The sequence below is a fragment of the Cimex lectularius genome, unplaced genomic scaffold (genome assembly GCF_000648675.2).
Source record: "Cimex lectularius strain Harlan isolate CLEC.00 unplaced genomic scaffold, Clec_2.1 scaffold238, whole genome shotgun sequence".
NCBI classification, from domain to species: Eukaryota; Metazoa; Arthropoda; class Insecta; order Hemiptera; family Cimicidae; genus Cimex; species Cimex lectularius.
In genome coordinates, this window is record NW_019392823.1 from 128156 (window position 1) to 151211 (window position 23056).

Below are 23056 nucleotides of genomic sequence, written 5' to 3' on the forward strand. Positions count from 1 at the left end.
ACATTTTCTTTGTCATGCCAACGTTTCGATCTTTATTGAGATCATCTTCAGGGCCTGGGATTTATAAACATTGTTTAAATTATACAAATACTTGTAGGATGTGAAAAAATGAATTTATACAATGGTACAAATTGTAGACTCAATCAAAGTAGACAGAAAACAAACACTTCGAGTACAAATACTTCTTTTGAGTCTCAAATTTCTAGCATTGTATAAATTCATTTTTTTCATATCCTACATGTATTTGTATAATTTATACAATGTTTATAAATCCCAGGCCCTGAAGATGATCCCAATAAACATTGAAACGTTGGCCCGATAAAGAAAATGTACGTCACACCAGACTGCATCTCACTATCTCCAAATAATAATTTGCTCAATTTTAATTTATGTGTTCAATTCAATATAATTTAAGATTTCAAATAATTATATTTATAACGGTTCTGTGCTGTGATTAATAAGTCCTGGTGACTGTCCACTAGAAAGAGGGCTAAAAATAATTTAAAATATGTCAGAGATGAAAAAAAGAGAGAAGCACCTGCAGTAAAAACTGGACATATGAGTGGACTGTACATAGAGTGGAGCTCTTTGTGACCGAGGTTCTCCTTTAATTAAATTATTTCCTCGGCCGAAAGCCGCTCCTGGCGCCCCTTTCTAATATTAGAGAAATCTCGTTTCAAAAGATTCCTTTAAGTGCGATACTTTTAGTTTGGATGTAAAAAATATTTTATTGTCTAACAACTTTCACGCTAAGAATATGATCAGTAAAAGAAGGAGAATATATAAAGAAACTGTCCATAAAAGTTTCGTTGCCTCGGATCAGTTTCCGGCAAATAGAGGAAAATTCCTTGTGTTATTCTCGTCCGGGTGTCCCGTCTTTTTTAGACCGCTCTTTCTGTCTTCTTTCAAATTGTTTCTTTCCGAAAACTTTAATTCCAATGTGAAAGATTCTAAAAAGATCTTAATATCATCAAGAATGTGTTTAAAAATTGAAATTATAGTGTTGTTTTTTTTCGTTTCAGTGCGTCCCAACAATCTTGAGATGTCACCGGTAAACTACCCTATAATCAAAGGGAACAAAGTCCATCTGACTTGTACGGTGAAAGGAGCGAGGCCTGCGGCGAACATAACTTGGTACAACGGAACTACAGCTCTTCAGGAAACGGAAAGCGAAGTAAAAATGGTAAGGTCGCACAACTGGGTTAATTAAAGAGATACGATTAGACCGTTACAAGATAGTACATTTGAACGGATGGGTTGGCCATTTTCTCTTAATGGATTTCTAGAAAGGGAAACCGTGTCTTTTCCAAAACCAGCGCTAACCACGCCTAAACTACACACTCAACAATGCCTCCCTCGTAAAATTGTTTTCTTTAATCAATTTTAACATCCGATGTAAGAGAAGAATCGAACGTTTATGTAATAAAGGAGGAGTTTTGAAAACCATCTGCCCACCTATAAATCTGAGGGGAAAATATTATTCGAAACAAAGTTAATCGTTGAGGGGATTCGAAAGGGGAAGGACATTCGATTTTTCATTAAAACCGTTGACAGGGGATTTTTTCTTCTCTTTGATATTGAAATTGTAATATACGGGGAGTAAAGTTATGAATGAAATACGCATTTGCGTAGGCGAAATTAAAAAGTTGTAAAAACAAATTGGACAACGACACTTTCAGTTTTCATGATAAAATTAAACCAAATATAATTTACAGGACGAAGGTAATTTCCAAAAATCCATTTGTTATTATAGTATCCATATAATAGATTGAATAAATTTTACAAACAAAATATAAATTAATGTCCAAGTAAAATGGATATATACCTACTAGTATTCGTTGTATTTTATATGAGATCCAAAAAAAGAAATATATTACTCTTTTCATTATAATTAAATTATAAAAAAGTAGTATACCTAATTAATTTTCTTTCATCCCTTCTTACAGCAGCTTTAGGTCTATTGTTTACTTTTGCCACACAGTTGTTTAAAATTTATCGGCTTCCTTATTATAATACATATAACCATTTTGTTTATCGAGTTAGTTTCTTTTTGAAAGTCTACCTTTAAGGCCCTTTGTTCATTGTTTGAAGCATCAATAACAAAAAAAACTTGCCTTTGTCCCTGCAGATTGCGTTTCGTCGACTTTGAAAATGGCCTCTTGGGGAAAAAGGAGAAATGTTATTTACGAAATAAAAAAGAAAGGGAAAGCCATAAGAGGGACCGGTATGACGAGAGGGCACTGTGACGTGAACAGTTCTTGGGGGGGGGGGGTGAAAACCAAATAGACCCCCGCAATATCCCGAGGGGGTTAAATCAAATTTGGTCCTGAATGGTCTTGTGGGAGCGACACAAAGACCCCGACCAACTATTTTGAACATGCAAGAAAAGGCCTAATAAAAACAAGCCGATTTACCATGAAAATCAACAATTCGTGTATAATGGTACTTTATTAGTTGTGAACGTCACAAAGCAACAGGTTCAAGGAAATTTGTTCATTTTATCAGCCCCATATCAAGATTCAAGAGGGTAGTAAACTAAAACAAAAAGGGTTTTGTTGAACTTTGCTCAACAACCCAAGAATATGGAAACCATTAAGCCTCATTGTCACAATTTTCAATGATGACTCAATGTTAATAAAAATTACTCGATAATTATTATTATCTTAAGAAGCAGTAAACAAATATTTGAGAAAATAAGAACTTACACTGCCCTTTTTAAACGAAATAATCATCCTAAGACACATAAGTTGCCATTAAGTTAATTCTGACATTTGGCTTTTTCAGTGGAATTGATCAGGGGTTACTAGGTTCTGTAGACCTGGATGGCCAAAATTAGGCTCCAGAGCTATTAACAAAGAAGTTATTTTTATCCTAAAACTGTACCAGTACAACGTTGGCGTACTAAATATACCTCCTATTCACAAACTGTATAGCTCATCATTAAAAACATAAATAAACAAAACTCATTACCCTATGCTTACGAGACAAGACATCTAAAGCAAAAACGCTTTGGCTGAAATGTAGGTATCTGTACGTAAATAAAGTATGGTTTATTCTGATTAAAATACCATAAACCTATCAAAGGAGAATGTAGTACCCAGAGTTATTAAACCTAAAGTTCTTGCAAGCAAATCATAAAAATCTGTCGTTTTGCTTTTTAGCATGTAATTTACATAATAAATTTACATTTTTTAATCACTAAATCATGATATATTATGTCTAATGATTTAAGTGATTTTTATGGCCATTTTACAATATTATTAATCATGGCATACCATTTATTACTCAATCTTTGGGCCTGAGTTTTATTTTAAATATTTTCCTACCTAGTCAAATAAGTTCACATCTTCCATCTTGAATTTTAGAACTTATCAATTAACAATTTTCAACAATTCCTTAATTATATTTTTACGTTGTTAATTATTTGAAATATATATTTTTTTATATCTCGCTCTGCAAATCCTAATATAAAATTTACTATACGTGTCTAAATTAAATTCCGTTGGTATCTTATTCCTGTCAACAAACTGAAAAGCAATATCTTTTTTATCCCAGGATCAAGGGTGTGTATAATATCTAACTCTTTTTACAGAAAACTGCTAAACCAAAGTGTTATTTATAGGTTCACTTAAAATGTGTTCTTGTTTCATACTTTTACGCTCCCCTTGCGGAAAATAATTTTCGTGGAGGAAAAAGATTTCTAACGTGTTATATAGGCTACGCCCGGCAGTTACCTGACGGGTTGAGGGGTAAGAGCTGATAAGGTAATAGCTTTAGACAGCAGGAAATCACAATCGGATTTCCAAAAGGGAGATGATGAAAATCTACCAAAGAGTAGAATCCTGGAGATAGGAGTCTTAAGAAAAGAAGACAATAGCTTTCCATTAGGTTGCCTCCTCAAGATAAAGAGGAAGGCAGAGGCAAAAGGCTGGCAAAACCGAGTTTGTTGGCGAGTTTCGTGTAATTGTTTCTCCGGATGTAATTGTATCCACTTGTTTATTAGAATTAAATCGAACGACGAGAGCATTTTAGCGCTGTGCCATAACGGCCGGCTGACAAAGTGATCATCCTTAAAATTGCAGAATTACTTAAAACCTAATTTTACTAATTATAAGTAATTTTATTACATAAAATCCCTTATGCAGGAACGTTTTTATGCTAGCCACATGTACTGCCTCTTGAGAGTTTAAATAATATCACGAATCACTAGGTGTAAATAAACAACAATTTTTACAGTATGGAAAATGCCTGATGTGGCTAATTTAATTTTAACAATATTTATTGACTTTTTTCCACTCCTACAACTCCGCTAACATTATGTACAGCCTAAACGTCTAAATGTTGAGAGCCCATTGAGTAGATTTTTACCTTGACGCCCTTCCTTCATTCACGCCAATAAATACACAGTAAAAATCATGCTTTCACTATCCTAAGATTGGTTAATTGATATTTGGTTCATAAAACTGTAGGTACGTAATAATCAACAAAGACCCCTGTCTATTCACACAACCACGCAAATAAATACATTCGCACAATTACGTAGTCATCAGGATTTTTGATACCCCTCTATCACAGTGCAAGTACACATAAAACTAAATAACCTAGACTACTTTGATGTGTTTGTGGGTACTCGATATCCCAACACAAGCACACTCAAACTTACTATAACATTCGCGCTAATAAATACATTCACTCAAATTAAGGATATTATTTCAACCTACGTATGAAAGGCCTCCCTATATATCGTCACGTACACCTCTATCCGCTTCCGGTATGGAAACAATTTCGTACCATAACCACTATTGTTACAAGTTGTTCGAAATCCGCAGGCAGGCCACACCTTATTCTTTGCGGCGCTAATTCCTCCCATTCTGTTTTATGTGATGTACAGTTACTTGTAAGCCGCATAAAGGGCATCTCCGTGTCTTTATTTGGCGATGAGATTCCCCGTGCCAGCTTGGTGTGGGCGGTCGACTTGGTTTAAATACATTACTTACCGTCGATATACATTATATATTAAAAAAACTGTTATAAAAAATTAAATCATGAGTATCCAGAATATAATTTATTAATGTTTTAATTTTGTAATAACCCTAAACGGGCAAATAATTTAACTACTGAAATTGGTGCTCCGAAACCATTCTTTTGATTGTTATTATATAATCATCTAAAACACATTATATTTAACCTTGAATAAAAACAATATGCAAGAATATTAACATTTTTAAAATTTTAGTAATTTTAAATTGTTAAAGATGCGTTTTTTAAGTTCAGTTAATGAAAAAAACACCTAAAATTAATACAACCATTCTGTTGGCAGTACTCATTTTTTCATTTCACTATTTACATGTGTGGCAAAATATGAATATGAAAAAGATAAAAACATTCCTTTTCATGTCATAGTAAAACTAAAATTTAACAAACTATATACCAAGTGTGTGGTGTTTAGTGACCGTTAGTTAATGATTATTTGGAGATCGTGAGATGCGATGTGGTGTGACATGGATTTTAGAAAAAACTTTTGTTTATCATGCCATCGTTTCGATCTTTATTGACATCATCTTCAGGGCTCAAGTGTTTGTCTTCGGTGCAGATGTGTCATTCTTATCTGTCGTGTTGAATGACACATCTACACGGAAAACAAACCCTTTGAGCTCTGAAGATGATTTCAATAAAGATCGAAACGTTGGCACGATAAAGAAAACGTTTTTCTAACACCCACGTCACACCAGACCACATCTCACGATCTCCAAATAATTACATACCAAATATGTTTCAGTAAACGATATTAAAATATATTTTTCAAAACTTTAACTCCCAGAAAAAATAGCAGGGATTTTATTGGGGTTGTTATTATTTTAGATAAAGTTATATGAATGAATATCTGATCAATTTCATCACATTATATTGTGACCTTTTGGCCTTTATTTAAAAACTTTTTTAGTAGTAGCTGAGTCGTTTTTTATTTTTTTATTAAAGTTATATAATTGAATAATACTCTGATCAATTTTATCACTTTATATAGCACCTTTATTTAAAAACCATTTTTAGTAATAACTAAGTCGTTTTTTTGTGTTGTTATTTTTTAATTGGGGTTGTAAATTAAATGTATAAAATATTTCATTTTTAGTTAATGTAATGTAGTGGAATGTTATATTCTATCGTACATAATCGTAAAATATTTTAAAATATATTTTCAAAATACACCTGATTCGCTTTAAATTATCTTCTATGACCCTTATTGAATGAAAAATTATTTTAAATACATACATTTTTTATTTGAAATTCATTGTATCAGGCTTTGGCCGAGTAATAAATATTTCTCTTGCCTCCAAATCCCCTGACAGATCCGTGACAGGGGGGTCAACCTGGTGGTTGAAAAAAGGCACATCTAAAAAAAAACCAAAGCCCGACCTGCGCGTTTGTCTGTGGGAAGGGGTTTGTCTCCTTCGGATTAGAACAAATACTAATTAGACTTGAAAGAGGGGCAAGGACTGATTTATCACAGAGTAGCACTGTACTAGGCACGAGTGGTCACATCCATTAACCCAGTCTTCTCTCCCCTGCTTTACAAACATCCGACATAAATAAAATAATGCTGGGCGCAGGAGGAATAGAATTTGTGGTTGTTTTAATGTTGCGGTGGATTTATACGGCCAATCACTTGTTATTATACTCATTTCCATTTTAAGCCGATCTCTGTTTTACATCTGAAATAGTTGGATGTACGACTCTGATTTATACCAAGTGGTTTTTATAACACGGTTATTTATACTTCGGTTTCGCAATCAAAATTCAGAATGTTTTACACTTTAATCGTTTTATGCTAAAACAGAAAAAACTGGTGGCTTTTGCAAAAAAATTTATATTAATTGTAGATGGTTTTTAAATGTACAATCCCTTTATAACTATGAAATTGAAATAGTTTTGCATTATGGAGGAAAATTTCTTAAATATTAAATCTTTAGTTTTAAAAAAGATATTACTAATGTGTGGTGTTTAGTGACCGCTAATCAATAATTATTCGGAGATCGTGAGTTGCGGTCTGGTGTGACGTAGGTTTTAGAAAAACATTTTCGTTATCCTGCCAACGTTTCAATCTTTATTGAGATCATCTTCAGGGCCTGGGATTTATAAACATTGTTTAAATATGACAAATACATGTATGATGTGAAAAAATGAATTTATGCAATGCTAGAAATTTTAGATTAAAAAAAATAAATAAGTAAAAAAATAAAATGAATTTATACAATGCTTGAAAAAAAAATTATCTAAAATTTTCTAGCATTGTATAAATTCATTTTATTTAATTATTTATTTTTTACCTAAAATTTTTAGCATTGTATAAATTCATTTTCTCACATTCTTCATGTATCGGGTTGTCCGGAAAATAATGCAGGATTTTAAGTTTTCATTAAAAAAAATCTATATAAAATATTCTGTTTACGTTTACAGGATTACTCATTTGTATGAATGTCAANGGGAAATTATTTTGATTAAAGAACATTGCTTTAAAGTAACTAGTTTCTTTTTTTTTGTTTAATACCAAAATCCTGCATTATTTTCCGGACAACCCAATATTTGTAAATTGTTTAATTTTTTGGGGGTCGGCGAATGGCAAAGAAAATAGCCGACACGCTAGAAAATCTACGATGGGGTTAGTGTCCCTATTTTTTAATTTTTCTTCGTTTTCTTTTTCCATTATCTCCCTTCTTTTTTCCCCTTATTTCTCTTCTTCTTTCTAGTTTATGCGTCTATGTGCAAACACCCACGCCCACACGCAGGCACATAAGGAAATACTGAGTATTAAAATGATTTTTAACCGTTCCTATTGTGGTAACATGTTTATTATTTTTTATTATCTCCCAAAAGAGTTTATTTTTTATTAATTTTTGTTTATTTACCTCGTTTTTTTAACACATCCCATTCTCCAGACTTGTATAAGTGATATAAGAGTACAATAAAAAAATATGTCTTGAGGTAGACAATCGCAGCACAATACAAAAAAATGAATATTTTAATATGCGCCAATTTTTTGTGGATCAGTGTAGTTTAATCGTCATCGATCATCTTGATCTGTTTGTTCTCGCTGATTTTATTATATATATGTAATTCTGTAATGAAACAAGCCCCGAATTAAAGATACAAGATACAAACAAGCTCGAAAACGACTCAAATAGAAATGTCTGTTAATAATTTTTAGAGACAAGCTTCTAATCAAAATGATTTCGTTGGTAGAATTATCTGTGTGGTCTGTGGAGTGATGTACCTGTAATATTTTCTGGTCTATTATTGATACTTAAAGCAAGAAAAAAAAGAATAAGAGTCAATACAATCCGAATTAAAATACCCATTTTATTAAATTTGCATTGTTTAGTGATTAAGAATGACGTAATCATTTAAACGTAAGAGCAACGGTTGAATGTTAATTAGAAGAATTCCTAACGAAGGTGAGCCAAGCAATTGAGAAAAGTGTTTAGGGGTGTGGTAGTAGAGACTCATTCCATTCATTAAAGCAGGGGGTTAAAGCCGCCCCTTTAGTCGCCAGAACCTTTTTATTAAGGGGTTGGTGGGACAAAGCCTGGAAGCCAACGGTGGGACTACTGCCAGATAAATCCTAAGGAGTCGGGGGAGGAGGTTGAAAATCCCAGGAGGTAGTTTAGTGGACTATAAAAAAGGGACACTAAAGCCTCCAGTACATAGGAGGCAATAAAGGCCAGGAGACGTGCTAACTGAGCAGCCGAGGCTCGCACATACAATATACATACAATTACGCTCCTGGCACACCCGAAAACGCTCCGATGTCTTGCGACTGATTTATATGTAAATTTGTAAAAGTTCCTATCCGGCCATATTTGAGAATGGAAGTTTCCTTTAACGGAAAAGACAATTAACAGAAGCCCACGAAAGATAACCATCTCATTTACACCCCATTCCTTCGGGCTATTTTCCTGTTGGAAATTGTTTATTCAGCTGTTTGTTTCTGCGCATGCTGCTTTGGATAGTTAATAGATAGGAAACCCTACACGAAAAAGATAGCGAACGTAAGTATTACATTTATTTTTTAAATATAATGATATTGTTATTTATTGATTTTTGCCATATTATTTATTTTAAATATAATTTTTTAAACTTAAACATTTTATTTATTTTTAGCAAAGTAAAAAAGTAACATTTGGTACTAGCAAGTATTATTAAAATGCTTCCAAAATGCTATTTTTAATATTAAAAAACCGTTCATATTAAATTAACTTTGATTATATTCAGTAATTTTCAAAAACAATGGAGATAAAGAACAAAAGCACACAAATAACTAACATTTTGTCGCTTGTTTAGTCATTGCTCAAACATCTATTTTAAACATATTACATTGAATCTGGTATTTTCAATATGATCTAAAATTGAATTTTACTGTTGCAACGAGTGTTCAAGGTTTAAATGGAACTTTATGAAACTCGGAAAGGATCGAATAAATTAAAAAGTTTAATCTTTCTGCTTGTTCACTCTTTTTAACGGCAACAATTATGGTAGCTACTTGAAAGGAGAGTTCTACAAGGCATAAAAAGCAAAAACCCTATCAAAGATTTGTAACATTATCGTTTTATAACTTCAACTAAGACAATTATCTTTCATCCTAATCTTTAGGCTAAAATATTAGACAAGAAATATTACACAAAAAAAACACATTTAGTGTTTACCCAACAATTAATATTAAAAAGGAACTATCGGTTGAAAGAATCTTAAACAATCAACAGTAATTGTAATTAATTAATCTTTATGAAAGGTATTGATTGAGATAAAATAGTCAGTGTCACGAGCGGGATTCGAACCCACGACCTTCAGCTAAATACACCGTTGCTCTACCACTTGAGCTATCATGACTTCGATCCACTTGGACACCAACTTCCCATCTCAACTCAACTTTCGAATTTTCCCTCCTTTTTGCCATTTTTCAAATGTCGTGTGATCTATTCGATTTCGTCGACAAATGATGAAATGGTCACGGAGAGCATTAGTGAAGATGTACTTCATTTAACTTATTAAATCCATTAGAGTTCGTGAACTGAAAAATGGCAAAAAGAAGCAAGAAGGATTTTTCCTTTTTCATCTCAACCAGCTAACTTACACAAAAATTAATTAATTGAAAAAAGTTATTTGGTCAATCAGACCACGAAATCTAATGGATTTAATAAGTAATAGTAATGCTGATCAAAACGTATAACAAAAATAGAATAAACCTATTATATACTATAAAAGTGCGAATAATAGTGGAAATAAAGGTGATTTGACATTAATATAAACGAAATTCTTTCTGCTCAACAAATTACTTTTTCAGGTACAGGAAATTGTCCGATTTGTTGATTTTCCGATGGATGTTACATTAGTTTTAGTTCAAATCAACAATTTCTGAATGTAAAAACAACTAAGAAAACTATTTTCTTGGATGGTATCTATTTTGTTTAAACCGTTAACGTTATTTTTTTAAAGAATGCCGACCGTCTTGTGGACGATAGCGGAAAAAATTGATATCTGGTCTTGTTAGGGTAATAAAGGAGTCCTCATAGGCTATTGGTAAACGAGTCAAGGGATCTTGCTGTGGTATTTTAGCCCTTTGGTCTTTCAGTTCTTTGAGCCTGGCCTTTTCATCTATTGTTAGCCTTTATGCCAAGGTGGGCCAATCCTAAGACCTGATATTGCTCTCTGCCTACATTACACGCTCAACCGACTTATCCTATCAAGGAGCTATGAGGAGATGAATTTTCCTGCCTTGTGGTATCGAAAAATATAATGACCTCCGGTGGATAAAAAAAGATTTTATATAAAAGTATAGATAATTATAATATAATGGATTATTATATTTGAATAGTACATTGAAAAAAATGGATATGTATAAATAAATTGATATACACTGAGTGACCAAAAAAAGTGGTAATTCTTAATATTTTTAATTATATTTATGTTGAAGCCGTGAGGAGCGGTGAAGAATGAAGTATTTTAGAAAAACACTTTTTTCATTTTTTGCCAAGGTTTCGACCTTTATTCGGTTCATCTCTTCAGAGCCTGGGTGAATTAAAAAACATACTACATTCGAAAATATACAATATAGATGTAAATATAAATTTTGAACCAAGAATTTCATATTCACATAAAGTGTGCTGCTATTCTTTTCTCAAACGAGAAACACACTTACCCGATGCAACGCAATGCGATGCTACCCGACGTAATTCCAAAGTCCAATTTTCCATAATATTTATTACCCCTGTGCACATCTGCCCGATGCTATGCAACGCTACTCTACTCTACGCTCTGCGATCCCCACTGTCCAGATTTTCGTCGGGTAACATCGAGTACAGTCGAAGACAAAAGAACCGGATACTCATATCTTTATTCAAACTACATGTATTATTCTCGTTATATTAATTACAACATACTTATTTTAATTAACCGAGATCAAAAATTCATTCGTTTTATTTTTTTAATTTAATGGTTTGGTAGAAAATTGATCAAAACACAGGAATGCCATTTTTTGATATAATGAATTTAACTAACAATTTATTACACGGTTTTCCTCATAATATTTAACTAACAATTTATTTCATGGTTTTGCTCGTAAATTACACCATTTTCGTCGAGTGATTCAGGAAAGGACACTCATATTTTTCGTAGTTTGTTTCAAACTAAGTAAGAAAATTTATCAAAACACCGGAATAACTTTATTTAAAGCAATTAAGTTTAGAAAACAATTTATTACATAGTTTTGCTCAAAATAATGCATTAAGAACAAAAGAGGCGTTGCGATTGCGATACTGATTTGTGATACACTCTATATGACTGTACGTGGCGTGCACTTGACGTCGCATAGATGTGCACACCTTACCAAAACGTGACAAGGCGTCGGGTAGCGTTGCATCGGGTAAGTTTGTTCCCCACTTAAGAGTAATTTGCCTCTTGTCCGCGACACCGTGTAGTGTGTAGCCTTCTTGTATAACGGGATTTACGTTACTTTACTATTACAGCCCATCGTATCGGCGGTTAATAGCTATCTAAGACTAATCTGCTTTATTTCCTGGCTATACCATTGAATTCATTAACAAAGTCACAAAACTTTTTTCTTTTCTTGGCAAGTTAGAATCGGCCACTGAGGTAAAGAGGTGGTAGACTGAGCGAGGTCAAAGTTACGAGTGATGTGTGCTTTTTGCTTTCTATATCATGGTAAAACGAAGGTCAAAAACATGCTAACGTACGGGTTGGTCAATCTCCTGACATTATTGACACCCTGGATGTAAATAATAAATTATGTATGATCTAGTTTTTACCACTTATGAAACGTTTTATCTTGTAGAAGTGGTTGGAAGAGGGGTTTCTCTGTTGGAGGACGGTCAGGACTCACTAGAATGCTAACATTTGTTGCTTTGTATGTTGTGGCCGAGCGTTGTCTTGTTGAAACAAAGCTTTTTTCGTGTTCGAAACCTGTACATACAAATTTCAGTATAGCATGTATTATATGTATTATAACGGAGTTGGTAATATAATTATTGCTCATAACGACTTTAAAGTTCAAAAAGACAATAAGTTTATCTATCGACTTCATACGTAAAATTAGTCTCTTGTAATGGAGCGGCCAATATGTTTTCAGGCAATTTTCAGTATAACTTGTGAAGTTTCTCTCAGTGTTGATCTGTTTCAGCATCTCACCATATTCAGTGTTTTTTTTGTTTTTTTGTTTTTCGAAATGACAAAAAACAAGGTTAAACAGTCCTAGATGATCAGTAACCACGAAGTTACAGGTTTTGTGAAACATTTGTAAATGCCTTTTTCTTTTTCCCTGAATTTTTATCAACAAAAAAAAATCTGATGTGTTCGTTAGTTAATGAGTCTATATTGTAAGATCGACTAAAATAAATTATCTACAGAGAGTCATTATGAGTCTAGCCAGTTTTGATGGCTTGTATTGTTAGTTTCTTTTTTTTTTAAATAGCGCAGATTTAATACAGGTGAAAATTTAAATAAAAAACTAATAACATTTGAAATAAATAAAAACGGAATATTTGCTTTTCTGGCTTCATTAAATTTAAACATTTTTAGAAAGAGCTTTTTACCTTCAAATATATTGAACACCTTTTATTCGGGGATAAGGAAGGATTCAGAAGGATGTTCATAAGAAACCTCGATTTGTGTCGTATTATTTAAAAATTATTGTTTTTTAATACATATAAATAATTATATAGATATATTAATATATAATTATGTATTAATTAAAATAACGTCATAGTGATGCGAAATGATCAGTGATTAAATAATGAATAATTTCGAGCCTCATCAAACCAGTCACTATTCAGGACTGTGATACAGGCCGGTTGCGGTTTTGATTATCCAATGCTAATTTCAACAATGCCATTCCTCTCATATTATCCATTTGCGGCAATGCGTAAGTTATTTTTAGCTGGTAAATGAGCTTTCGACGGATTAGAGTTTGTTTTAAACCTGCATTTTGTTGTTTAGTCTATGCCTGATTAAATACGCATATCGACACACTCAAGTAATTGAGGAAATACCGAGCCGTCATTCAGGGCAACTGAAACATGACATGTGCCGTTTAGAAAACATTGGTCACCATTTTACAATGTTCATTGGACATATCTACTATTTAGTTGTAGTACAAATATTTTTTTGAATTATTATTGCTTCTATTCGCAATATTAGTTAATTGACATATTTTTTTCAGAATTTGTCAATTGACTCTGTCGAACAGAGTTACATTAAACAGCAGGGAAGCTCTCTTAGAAAATGAAATTCTTGGAGCTTCTAGAACTTAGATAATGAAAGATCAGGGATATAAGCAGGGCGAGGAAAAACGCTGACTCCTTCCAATCTCTTATATTTGCTTGGGTTAAACACGAATTATATTCGGGAGATCTGTCTTGTAACATTGTTTTATTTCTGTTGATCAAAGCTGGATGTTTTACTTTGAAAACTCTATTATTGTTGGGAATAAGGTTAAGAGCGAAAAGCCGCAAGCTCAAAATGCTTTCATTATTACCAACCTCGTAAGTAAGTTTACGCTTCTGTCTATTATAAATTCTTGCCATTACTTTTTAGCTTGTCCTGAATTTCCCTTGTATTTGTAGTAATTGCAGTATTTACATTGCGAATCTGCTCAAAATTCAAGTCCCTTTTATTACTCAATAACGTATATAATTGAAAGGTTATTACATGAAACTCTCAGGATAACCGACTTTTAGGCAGATTACATCAAAGATTTTGACTCGGCGATCGATTTTGACTTCAAACTAGCTCGCCTTCTTCAATCTTTCTACGTTGTTTAATCGTAACGTTCAACCCAACTACACCGATTATTGATCAGCACAATGCGTCCAAGCAAACGCTGAATTCCGCACTTCCTAGTTAGTTTCTGGGAGTGGTGACAAGGTATGAGAGTCACGTGATCGAGTCATAGAGTTGGGCGGCGTTAATCCACCCTCCTCGGCCACAATGTAATTAGTACAAGCCACGGGCTTAATGACCTAGCAATAACAATACCATTACCGAAGGAAGGAGGGGTCCTGAATTCCAGTCTCCCGCACAAACCTCCGTTTCACGACCACTCAATCCTTCCGAACACCAGCACAGATAAGTTATCCAACTTGATCCTTCAAGTCTGTTTAACCCAACTAGGACTTTCATTTAATAAGCAGAAATGATCTTTCTGTTTGATATAATCCATGCTATTCACGGATAGGCTGGTATCAGAATATATGCGATTATGCATTTCATCCAATTCTTTCTTCGACCAATATAAATACTAATATTTAAAAGTTTTTTATGGCGAATTATGCATTTTCTTGCAAAAAACTTTCCAACCTGTACAGAGACATAACAATGTGCTATTGCAAAAGGAAAGTTCTTGAATAACTGCTGTATCAATTAGACTTTTCTTTTTTTATGGTTTTATTTCAGTGTAGGTTTTGTGTGTTTATTCGTCATTTTTTAATGTATCTCCATTGTTATAAATGATTGTTTTTTTGTTTCTTTAAATTTAGTAGTTGACTTTTTTTTATTATATTTAGTCTACATGCTTCATACAAAACATTACATGTAATACAATAACCATAAATATAAAATATATAAAATGTATATGTATATATTGGGATATCAGATTCATATTTGGCGAAAAGACAATTACTGAAACTGTTATATAATAATTAATAACGTTAATAAGTAGAAACTAATTTTTAAAAACTAAATAAACAAATAACTTAACATTTAACTAAATTACATTAAATCTATTGCTTTAATGAATGTGTCAAAATGTTCATAATATTCTCTCTTCATGAGCTCCTTCTCATCAGGTGGCCACTTCTTGTCTTGCAGTAGGCACTTTGGTATCCAAACACTACGCAGTGGTTCTATTAGTGGGCACTCATATATTAGGTGTTTAATGCTTTGTTCTACTGGGAAATTAGGCATAAGCATGATGAAGATTCTCTTAGATGAAAGCGGAAAAAATAGCTGTTAAGATGTGGGTTAGTGGTGCGGATTGTTGGATGTGCGGCTGGAATCTATCGGCAACTTTGGGAAAGAACTTTCTTGTCTGCCTTCCATTATTTGTACTTGACCAAGCATTTTCCCATTTTTCCAGGCTCTCTTCGAAAAGTTTATTTATAATTGATGACTTTGGAAGTTTGGTGTATGCCAAATTCAAACTCTCGTCAGTAGATGCTAATTTGGCCAGTCTGTCAGCTTCATCATTTCTCTCTATTACGCAATCAGCCTTAACCCAGCCTAGTTGTACATTAACATTCTGTTTGACTAGAGTTTGAATAATTTTCCTTATTTGCTCAGGCAAAAAGCCATGATTATTATAATAAATAATTGATTCTAAGGACACTTGACTGTCACTTAAAATGATAAATTTGGCAATATTCCCTTCTGATTTTGTATTCATAGCCCATTGCAAGCTCTTCAGAATGGCCAAAAGTTCGGCTTGATTATTGGAACATGCCTGATGCAGTCTGTATTTTTTTTCATAAATTTTTGAACCGTTTTGGAAACAAACAAAAGCACTACCTAACCAACCTCTGATTTGCTTCCTTCAGTATATATAGACATATAATCACCATCGGCCATTTCGGTAGTATGTAGATACTGGATGTCAATAGCATCTGCCAGGTGTTTCCACTCTTTATATTGCAATGGTCTATCATATGTTGTGTCTTGAAGCTCAACATTACCATTATTCACTATTTCGTGTAATTTTTTAAGTTGAGCTATCTTTATTCTTATAGGCATTATATTTGCAACAACACAAGCCGCTTCATATGAAATGGTATGATACCCTTTCATCATCCTTATTGCCATGATTCTTTGCACTCGCTGCAGTTTTGCCATTATTTTCTTATTATTTATAACTGAATCAGCCCACACAGGCGAAGCATAGGCAATCCTCGGAACCACTGCACTATCATACATCAATCTAAGGGCCTCGGAGTTAATCCCCAGCTTTCTTTTGCTGATTTTGAAAGAGCATTGACTAACTTAAGAGTATCGTCAGTTTTCTCTTGTATGAAAGAATAGTAGTTGACTTAAAATTACCTTAAATATATATGTTGGAAAAGAAAACTACAAATAAACTACAAACAAAAAGTAAGACCGGTTTAAAGTTGTAAGACACCTGCCGTTAATCTTTTTAATAATTCCATTGTCCTACAAATATATTTATGCTGAGCAAGATCCTTTCAGTACATTCAATGTCGTTGTTTTTTCTTCGCATTGTAACAATGAGAAGCAAGGATTAAACACGAGCTTTAAAATCCTATGTAAAATATTTCATTCCTACGAAACATTTCATTTAAGATTAATCTATTATCCAGACAAATCCTTCACAAGGATTTCATAAATGATTGATATCTGGTTAAAAACATGCTCAATTTTCTCGTGTTAATGAGCTAGTTTTTACAGATCGTTCGAACGATCCTATTTTATTGTTCGCTATCCTATCTTCTACAACTTACTTCTTTGGAGAACGACCATTAGAAAGTTATAACAAGACCGTTTTATAACAGATGTTTCTTGTCACAGGGAGACAACACTTTTGATACAGTTTCTCAACTCGTCTTCATCGCTACAAGGTTCGAGAACGAGCAATCACTGAGCTGCGAAGCCTCCAACGAAATAATGAGATCGAGACACGAAGGGAACATGAGAGAAACAACCACTTTGGAAGTTATGTGTAAGTTATTTTTTTCATGATTATTATAAATTTAGTTAATTTCCCTTCAAAGCATGTGCAAGTATTAACGAAAATAATTTTTTGTTTAACATTCCATATTCAATTGCAAAACGTTTTAAAAACCCCTTTAGGGTCGTTTAGCGGAATTTATAATCACACCGGCGATAAAGCCAGACCATCTGCCTTATAATGGCGTTACAAATAAATATTGAACTTTTCAGAATTATTTTAATACCTGCGATGTATTTTCATCAATGAATGGAATTACGTGACCCAGTTACCAATACAAATCCATTTGTATGGTATTATTTCCTTTAATGGCCACTCCAGAGGTATTCAGTAGTACTCTCAGCTCGATAATCTCATCAAGAATTGTATTGAACCACCTTTCGTCACATCTATTAACTATCCTGTGCAAGGGTTTGCTAGAATTTAGGACGTTAAAATATTCTTTCTACGTCTCTTTCCGGGGCAATAAATAATTTATTAATCAAAATTCAATTAATTAATTTAATCAAAATTCAATTAATTAATTAAATCAAAAGTCAATTAATCAAATTTAATAAATAATTTAATGATGTTTACACATGTTAAACAACAAAAACCTCCATTTCACTACTATTTGAAAGTATATATATGTAATATAACTTTTAATAAATAAATAATGTACCTGTTAGCTGTATTCTTATTAAATTCGTTAGATTTCCTGGTCCGATTGTCCAAATAACATCTTTCAATTAATTAATCTTTATGTAAGATCAAGGATTGTAAGGACATTTGTAAAATGGGAAAAAGGAGGAAAAATTCGAAAGGTTGGGTTGAGATGGGAGGTTAGTGTCCGAAATCCGAATCCGGATCGAAGTCACGACAGCTCAAGTCGTAGAGCAGCGGCGTATTTAGCCGAACGTCGTGGGTTCGAATCCCGCTCGTGACACTGACTTTTTTATCTCAACCAATATCTAACATAAAGATTAATTAATTGAAAGATGTATTCTTATTACAACATTGTACAAAAGCATTATTAATGTAACCGTTACAGCCTTTATTTATGTGATTGAAAGATGTCCATTTTAAAAATATTACGCTTGAATAAGAATATTTACTTCGTGTGAAAGGAGGGTTTTATTGCGGAAGAAGGGTCAGTTGAGAGGAAATGCCAGTCTTCTTCCCTTCAAATAGTCCCCTAAGGGAACAGAACGCAAAACACTTCATAAACAGAAGCGACTGACCATGACCGAAGGCTGAGGATTTATGGCCCAAGTGCATTTTATTGTATGTGCGAACCCCTTTGGAACTCCCCGCAATGAGTGTTAAGGGGAGAGTGGAATCTTCGCACAACTGGAAACCACTTCAATTCCAAGAATGAAAGGTCATAAAACAAATTTATCGCAAAGGATATTGAACGTTATCATTCAGAAATGTTCCGAACTTTAATTTCGTAAAGTGTGAGAAAAAAAGGGTGATGGAATGAAAGCATGCGAAAACTTTAATGAAATACTTAATTACAGCCATTTCAAAATAAGAAAATAACTAAAGTTTGAGAAATAATTTCCAAAAAATCATTTCATAATCAACGATACTGCAAAACAAGCAAACAGTCATCATATAAAATATGATAAAAAATATGCATGCTCAGTATGAACCATTGGCACTGGAAGAGAGGCCAACCCACAATACCTTTTGGGATTTTTAAATTATGATCAAAAATCATAATCAAATGATCAAATCAATGAAAAATTTACGAGTTATGACGAACCGAACGAAGCTAACGTGTGTTAGTACTGTATGAGGTCACCTTGATACTTCCAACGGAAAAAAAAGGTAAAACACACAAACAACCAAATCAAATGTAATAATAAAGCTACATAAAAAAAATAATCAAAAAAATTGGGGAACAATATAAATCAAATTCCAAACTAAAAAATGCAAAACTGAAAAACCTAATACGTGGAATCAAAACACACAAACTGAAACTAAAAAGCATAGACTTCTATTTATAATGTATGCCCAGACAAATTTGAAAAAAACTTAACACTGATATAACACATCAAGACTAAAAAAGAAGTATTAAAAAATTATTTAGTTTGTAGTATTTTAAATTAAAAATTAGAATGTGCAATCAGCGAGCTGTAATAGAACCAAAAACAGATTCATACAAATCCATGTAGAATAAACAAAACTACTTCCATTAGCTTACGAAACTACACTTATACAGGCAAAAACACAAATAAAAACTCAAACGCCTTTCCAGTTAACACTAATAATATAATTATGAGATTTCTCCTTCTGGCCTGCGTGAAAACCTGAAATTTGGTTGATGCCGATTATTTAAGTCTGCCTGCCCCAACAATCACTCAGACATCCGGAAAATGGCGCTAGTAAGACCAACCTAGCAAAAATGAACTGTCCAAAATGATCCACAACGACCAAATTATATAATTGATACGCACTTAAAAAATCCAAATTTGGATAAAATTTACTTATCTAATATTCAAATAAAAGTACAAATACAAACACAAAAGATTTCTAGGCGTTTGTACTACGAGGTTGATTAAATAATTTATTAATCTTGTTGTGTTGCTGCAGTTGAAATTTCGATTATGTTAAATTTCAATATTTTATGGAATTTTTCAAGTCACAGTTGTTGAAAAAAATTGATGTTATCTATATTAAGCTCCGTACTTCATTAGTTGGTGATTGTTTTGTTTCTGTTTTAAAAAATTGGTTATCTTTGTTACCTCTTTCACTTTTTAATATATTATTAAATAATATATTGTGTAGAACCTTCTGTTTTGCTAGGGCATAGACAAGTTGAAGAATTTTTTTTTGTTTTTTGTGAAGATTTAAATTTTAAACTCTCTAATAAGTAACATGCGCGTACTTGTTTAATTTTAATGGCGTAACGAAAGGTTTCACGCTGAAGTTCTCTATGATTGGTTAAAAATGCTGGTATTCTGGCATCGATGAACACGAAAGCAAATCCTGGGAAAAGTTCGACTTTTGTATATTTTTCACAACAATCAGTCCAAAAGTGTGTTATGCATTTTAAATTTTCTAATGATTCAGGGAGACTTGGATTGGTTGCAGTAGAAAAAATTGTATTACTAAAATGAAAATGAAATCGTCATGATTGCTAAATTGAATTATATTACCTGGTGTGTAATGAACGACGTTATTTAATTCCTACGTATGAACAGTCGACCGAGTAACAAATGATAAAAAATGTTTTATTTGACAAATTCATCGTGAATTTGTAATTTTAAAAAGAAACGAAAGCACTCCTCCATCAATGCGACCGTAGATAACACAGTAATATTAAAATAATATTTTTTTAATGTATTACAATGGCTCTTGAATGAAATGAGATAAAAATTTCAATAAATTTTTAAAATGTAAATTGAAAATGTTAACTGGAAACGTTTGCAGTTAGGATTATATTTATCGCTTAATTATAAATAAAGTAATTTTTTAAGCATCTTTCAACCTAATAAACAGTTTCCCAGATTTTGATTCCGTAGATGAAAAGACGCTGAGGAAATAAACGAAAAATGATGATATAGTTGAAAAAGTCAACATTAAGTTCTAATAACATGCCACAAGATTGAATATCCGTGTAAACTGGTTGAAACGTCGGCGATAACCGAAGGGCCCGTTTGTATGAAGAAAAGGACAAGAAATAAGAGATTTCTCGCAAGGTATGGTTTTTCCTGGTCTCGTAACTCAACGCGGTTTCCTGGCCGCAAGACAATATAGCCACCGGGCCCTCCAACTTATGTGACCCGCGGCCGGAAGACAACTGTTAAGCGCTTCCCCAACAGCAGGAAAACAAGAGTTTATCTTCGTTATTTATAGTGTTGTAAATACGTACCGTTGGCCATACTTCAGGCGTTATTAATGTCTATATCGATTCCCTACTAATGACAAACTAGAATGCCATTGTATGAAAGGACTCACTGTCTTTTTTTGCTAGTTCACAACACTATAAAAATTTTTTTTAAAGTATATACAATTAGTTTTAAATTAATTCAACATATAATTTAGATTGTTATACACATAGAAACATAAGTATTAAAAATTACATTAAAATTCAATTCATATTGCACTAAAACAAAAATATGATAACTACCTTGAAATTTAACTTCCTTTTTTAATTCAAAATGAAATTTGTATCTAGTTCTACATTTTTTATAAAATGTGTGGTGTTTAGTGACCGTTAGCCAATGATTATTTGGTGATCGTGAGGTGCGGTCTGGTGGGACGTAGGTTTTAGAAAAACATTTTCTTTATCGCGCCAACGTTTCGATCTTTATTGACATCATCCTCAGGGCTGAAAGTGTTTGTTTTCCGTGTAGATGTGTCATTCTTGTGTAACGTGTTGAGAGTGCCAGTGAAATATTGCTGTTTTCTGTTTATATACGTTGGATTTTGAAGTGGTGAGGAAGGAAGTCGGGATAGAAAGGCATTTTTATATGAGGATTCGGCTTCTTTGAGGTGAAAGGAGCCGACAATGGGAAAAAACGTGGCTAATGATTCGGCCTGATTATCCATTCAGGATTATATAGACAGGGATAATTAGGGAAAGGAAAGCCAAATTGTTGAAGAATTAAACTATGTAGAGATATTAGATGTGTGGAATGTGATGATTGTTTTATATGTTATATGTTTTGTGTGATGTGATGATCATATATGTATGTTATCGATATTGAATTTGATTTATGATTTTCGCGTAGCTGCGACTGAGTTTACATGTGTCTGTTCTGTACGTGATGCTGTGTTTATCCCTGTTGATGAAAATAATTTCTAAAAAGTGTTCATGTTTGTTTTGTTCTGTGTAATATTTTTGGATTGTTGAAGTCGAAATTGTGTTCAAAATGGTGGTTAGCCAGTGCTGTAGGATTTTTTGGGTTTTTTTGCATCATAGATATGTTGCTTTACTCTCTTATCCAGATATTGGGATGTAATATCGATGTAATATAAGTTGACGGACAATTTAAACAATTGATTTTGTAAATTACATCCGATTTATTTGTTATTGGTGTGGGATCTTTAATTTTAGAAAAAGAATTGTGTGAACTGTTTTATAGTTTTTGAAAGCTATTTTAAAGTTATCAGAAGAGAGAAACGTGTTTAAATTATGTGATAGGCCGTGAATGAATGACATGGAAATGTATGTTGGTTTGTGGTTTGTCTGTATTTGATAGATTAGATGCAGTATTATTAGTAATAATGGATGGTGTTAGTGTTGAGTTGTAATAGTTGATTATGATGTTGATTATGTGTTTAGGGTTGTGATTGTTATGGAGGATATTTTCTAAAACTTACGTCACACCAGACCGGATCTCACGATCTCTAAATAATCATTAACTAACGGTCTCTAAACACCACACATAGGCCGGGTGTTCGGCTACCTGTGTAACAAACTTTGTTAGCAGATTCTACATTAAAAATGGAACCAAAAATCTTAATTAACTATGGTCCGAATGTTAACAGTTTTGAAGTTATTACCCGTTAAAGATTTCATGACATTGCCTCAAATAAACAATGATAATTCCAAAACTGAAAGGTTTTGGACAATCAGTTCATACCATTGAAAACTACGTTACATTTCCAATAAGATGTGATCAATACTAAACGTGTAAGCTTCGTGAAATAAGCGTTTTAGTGGCCAGAACTTGGAAAAATATTTTTTTTTCAATGTTGAAAAACTTACTATGGTAATTCTAAACTACTATTTCCAAACCTAGAGACCAGAAAAGGTACTCTACTCAATATCCTTTCTAGTTAGGTAATTACGTTTTTAATTACTTTTTTCAAATATGAAGAAAT

At 32.9% G+C, this 23056-nt stretch overlaps 1 protein-coding gene across 9 annotated transcripts in view; it reads left to right on the plus strand.

Annotated features, from left to right (window-relative positions):
• LOC106665823 (hemicentin-1) overlaps positions 1–23056 on the plus strand; it is a 179257-nt gene that overhangs the window by 77623 nt on the left and 78578 nt on the right. For 8 of the 9 annotated variants that reach the window (XR_002910563.1, XM_024228437.1, XM_024228440.1 and 5 more), the window contains exons 5-7: positions 1023–1183; positions 9006–9044; positions 17080–17230. Coding sequence is in view for 8 of the 9 variants with exons in the window: in XM_024228437.1 (XP_024084205.1) it covers positions 1023–1183; positions 9006–9044; positions 17080–17230 (351 nt within the window). In the remaining variant the exon portion in view is untranslated. The remainder of the gene's footprint in view (positions 1–1022; positions 1184–9005; positions 9045–17079; positions 17231–23056) is intronic. The other variant, XM_024228439.1, reaches the window with a different exon arrangement.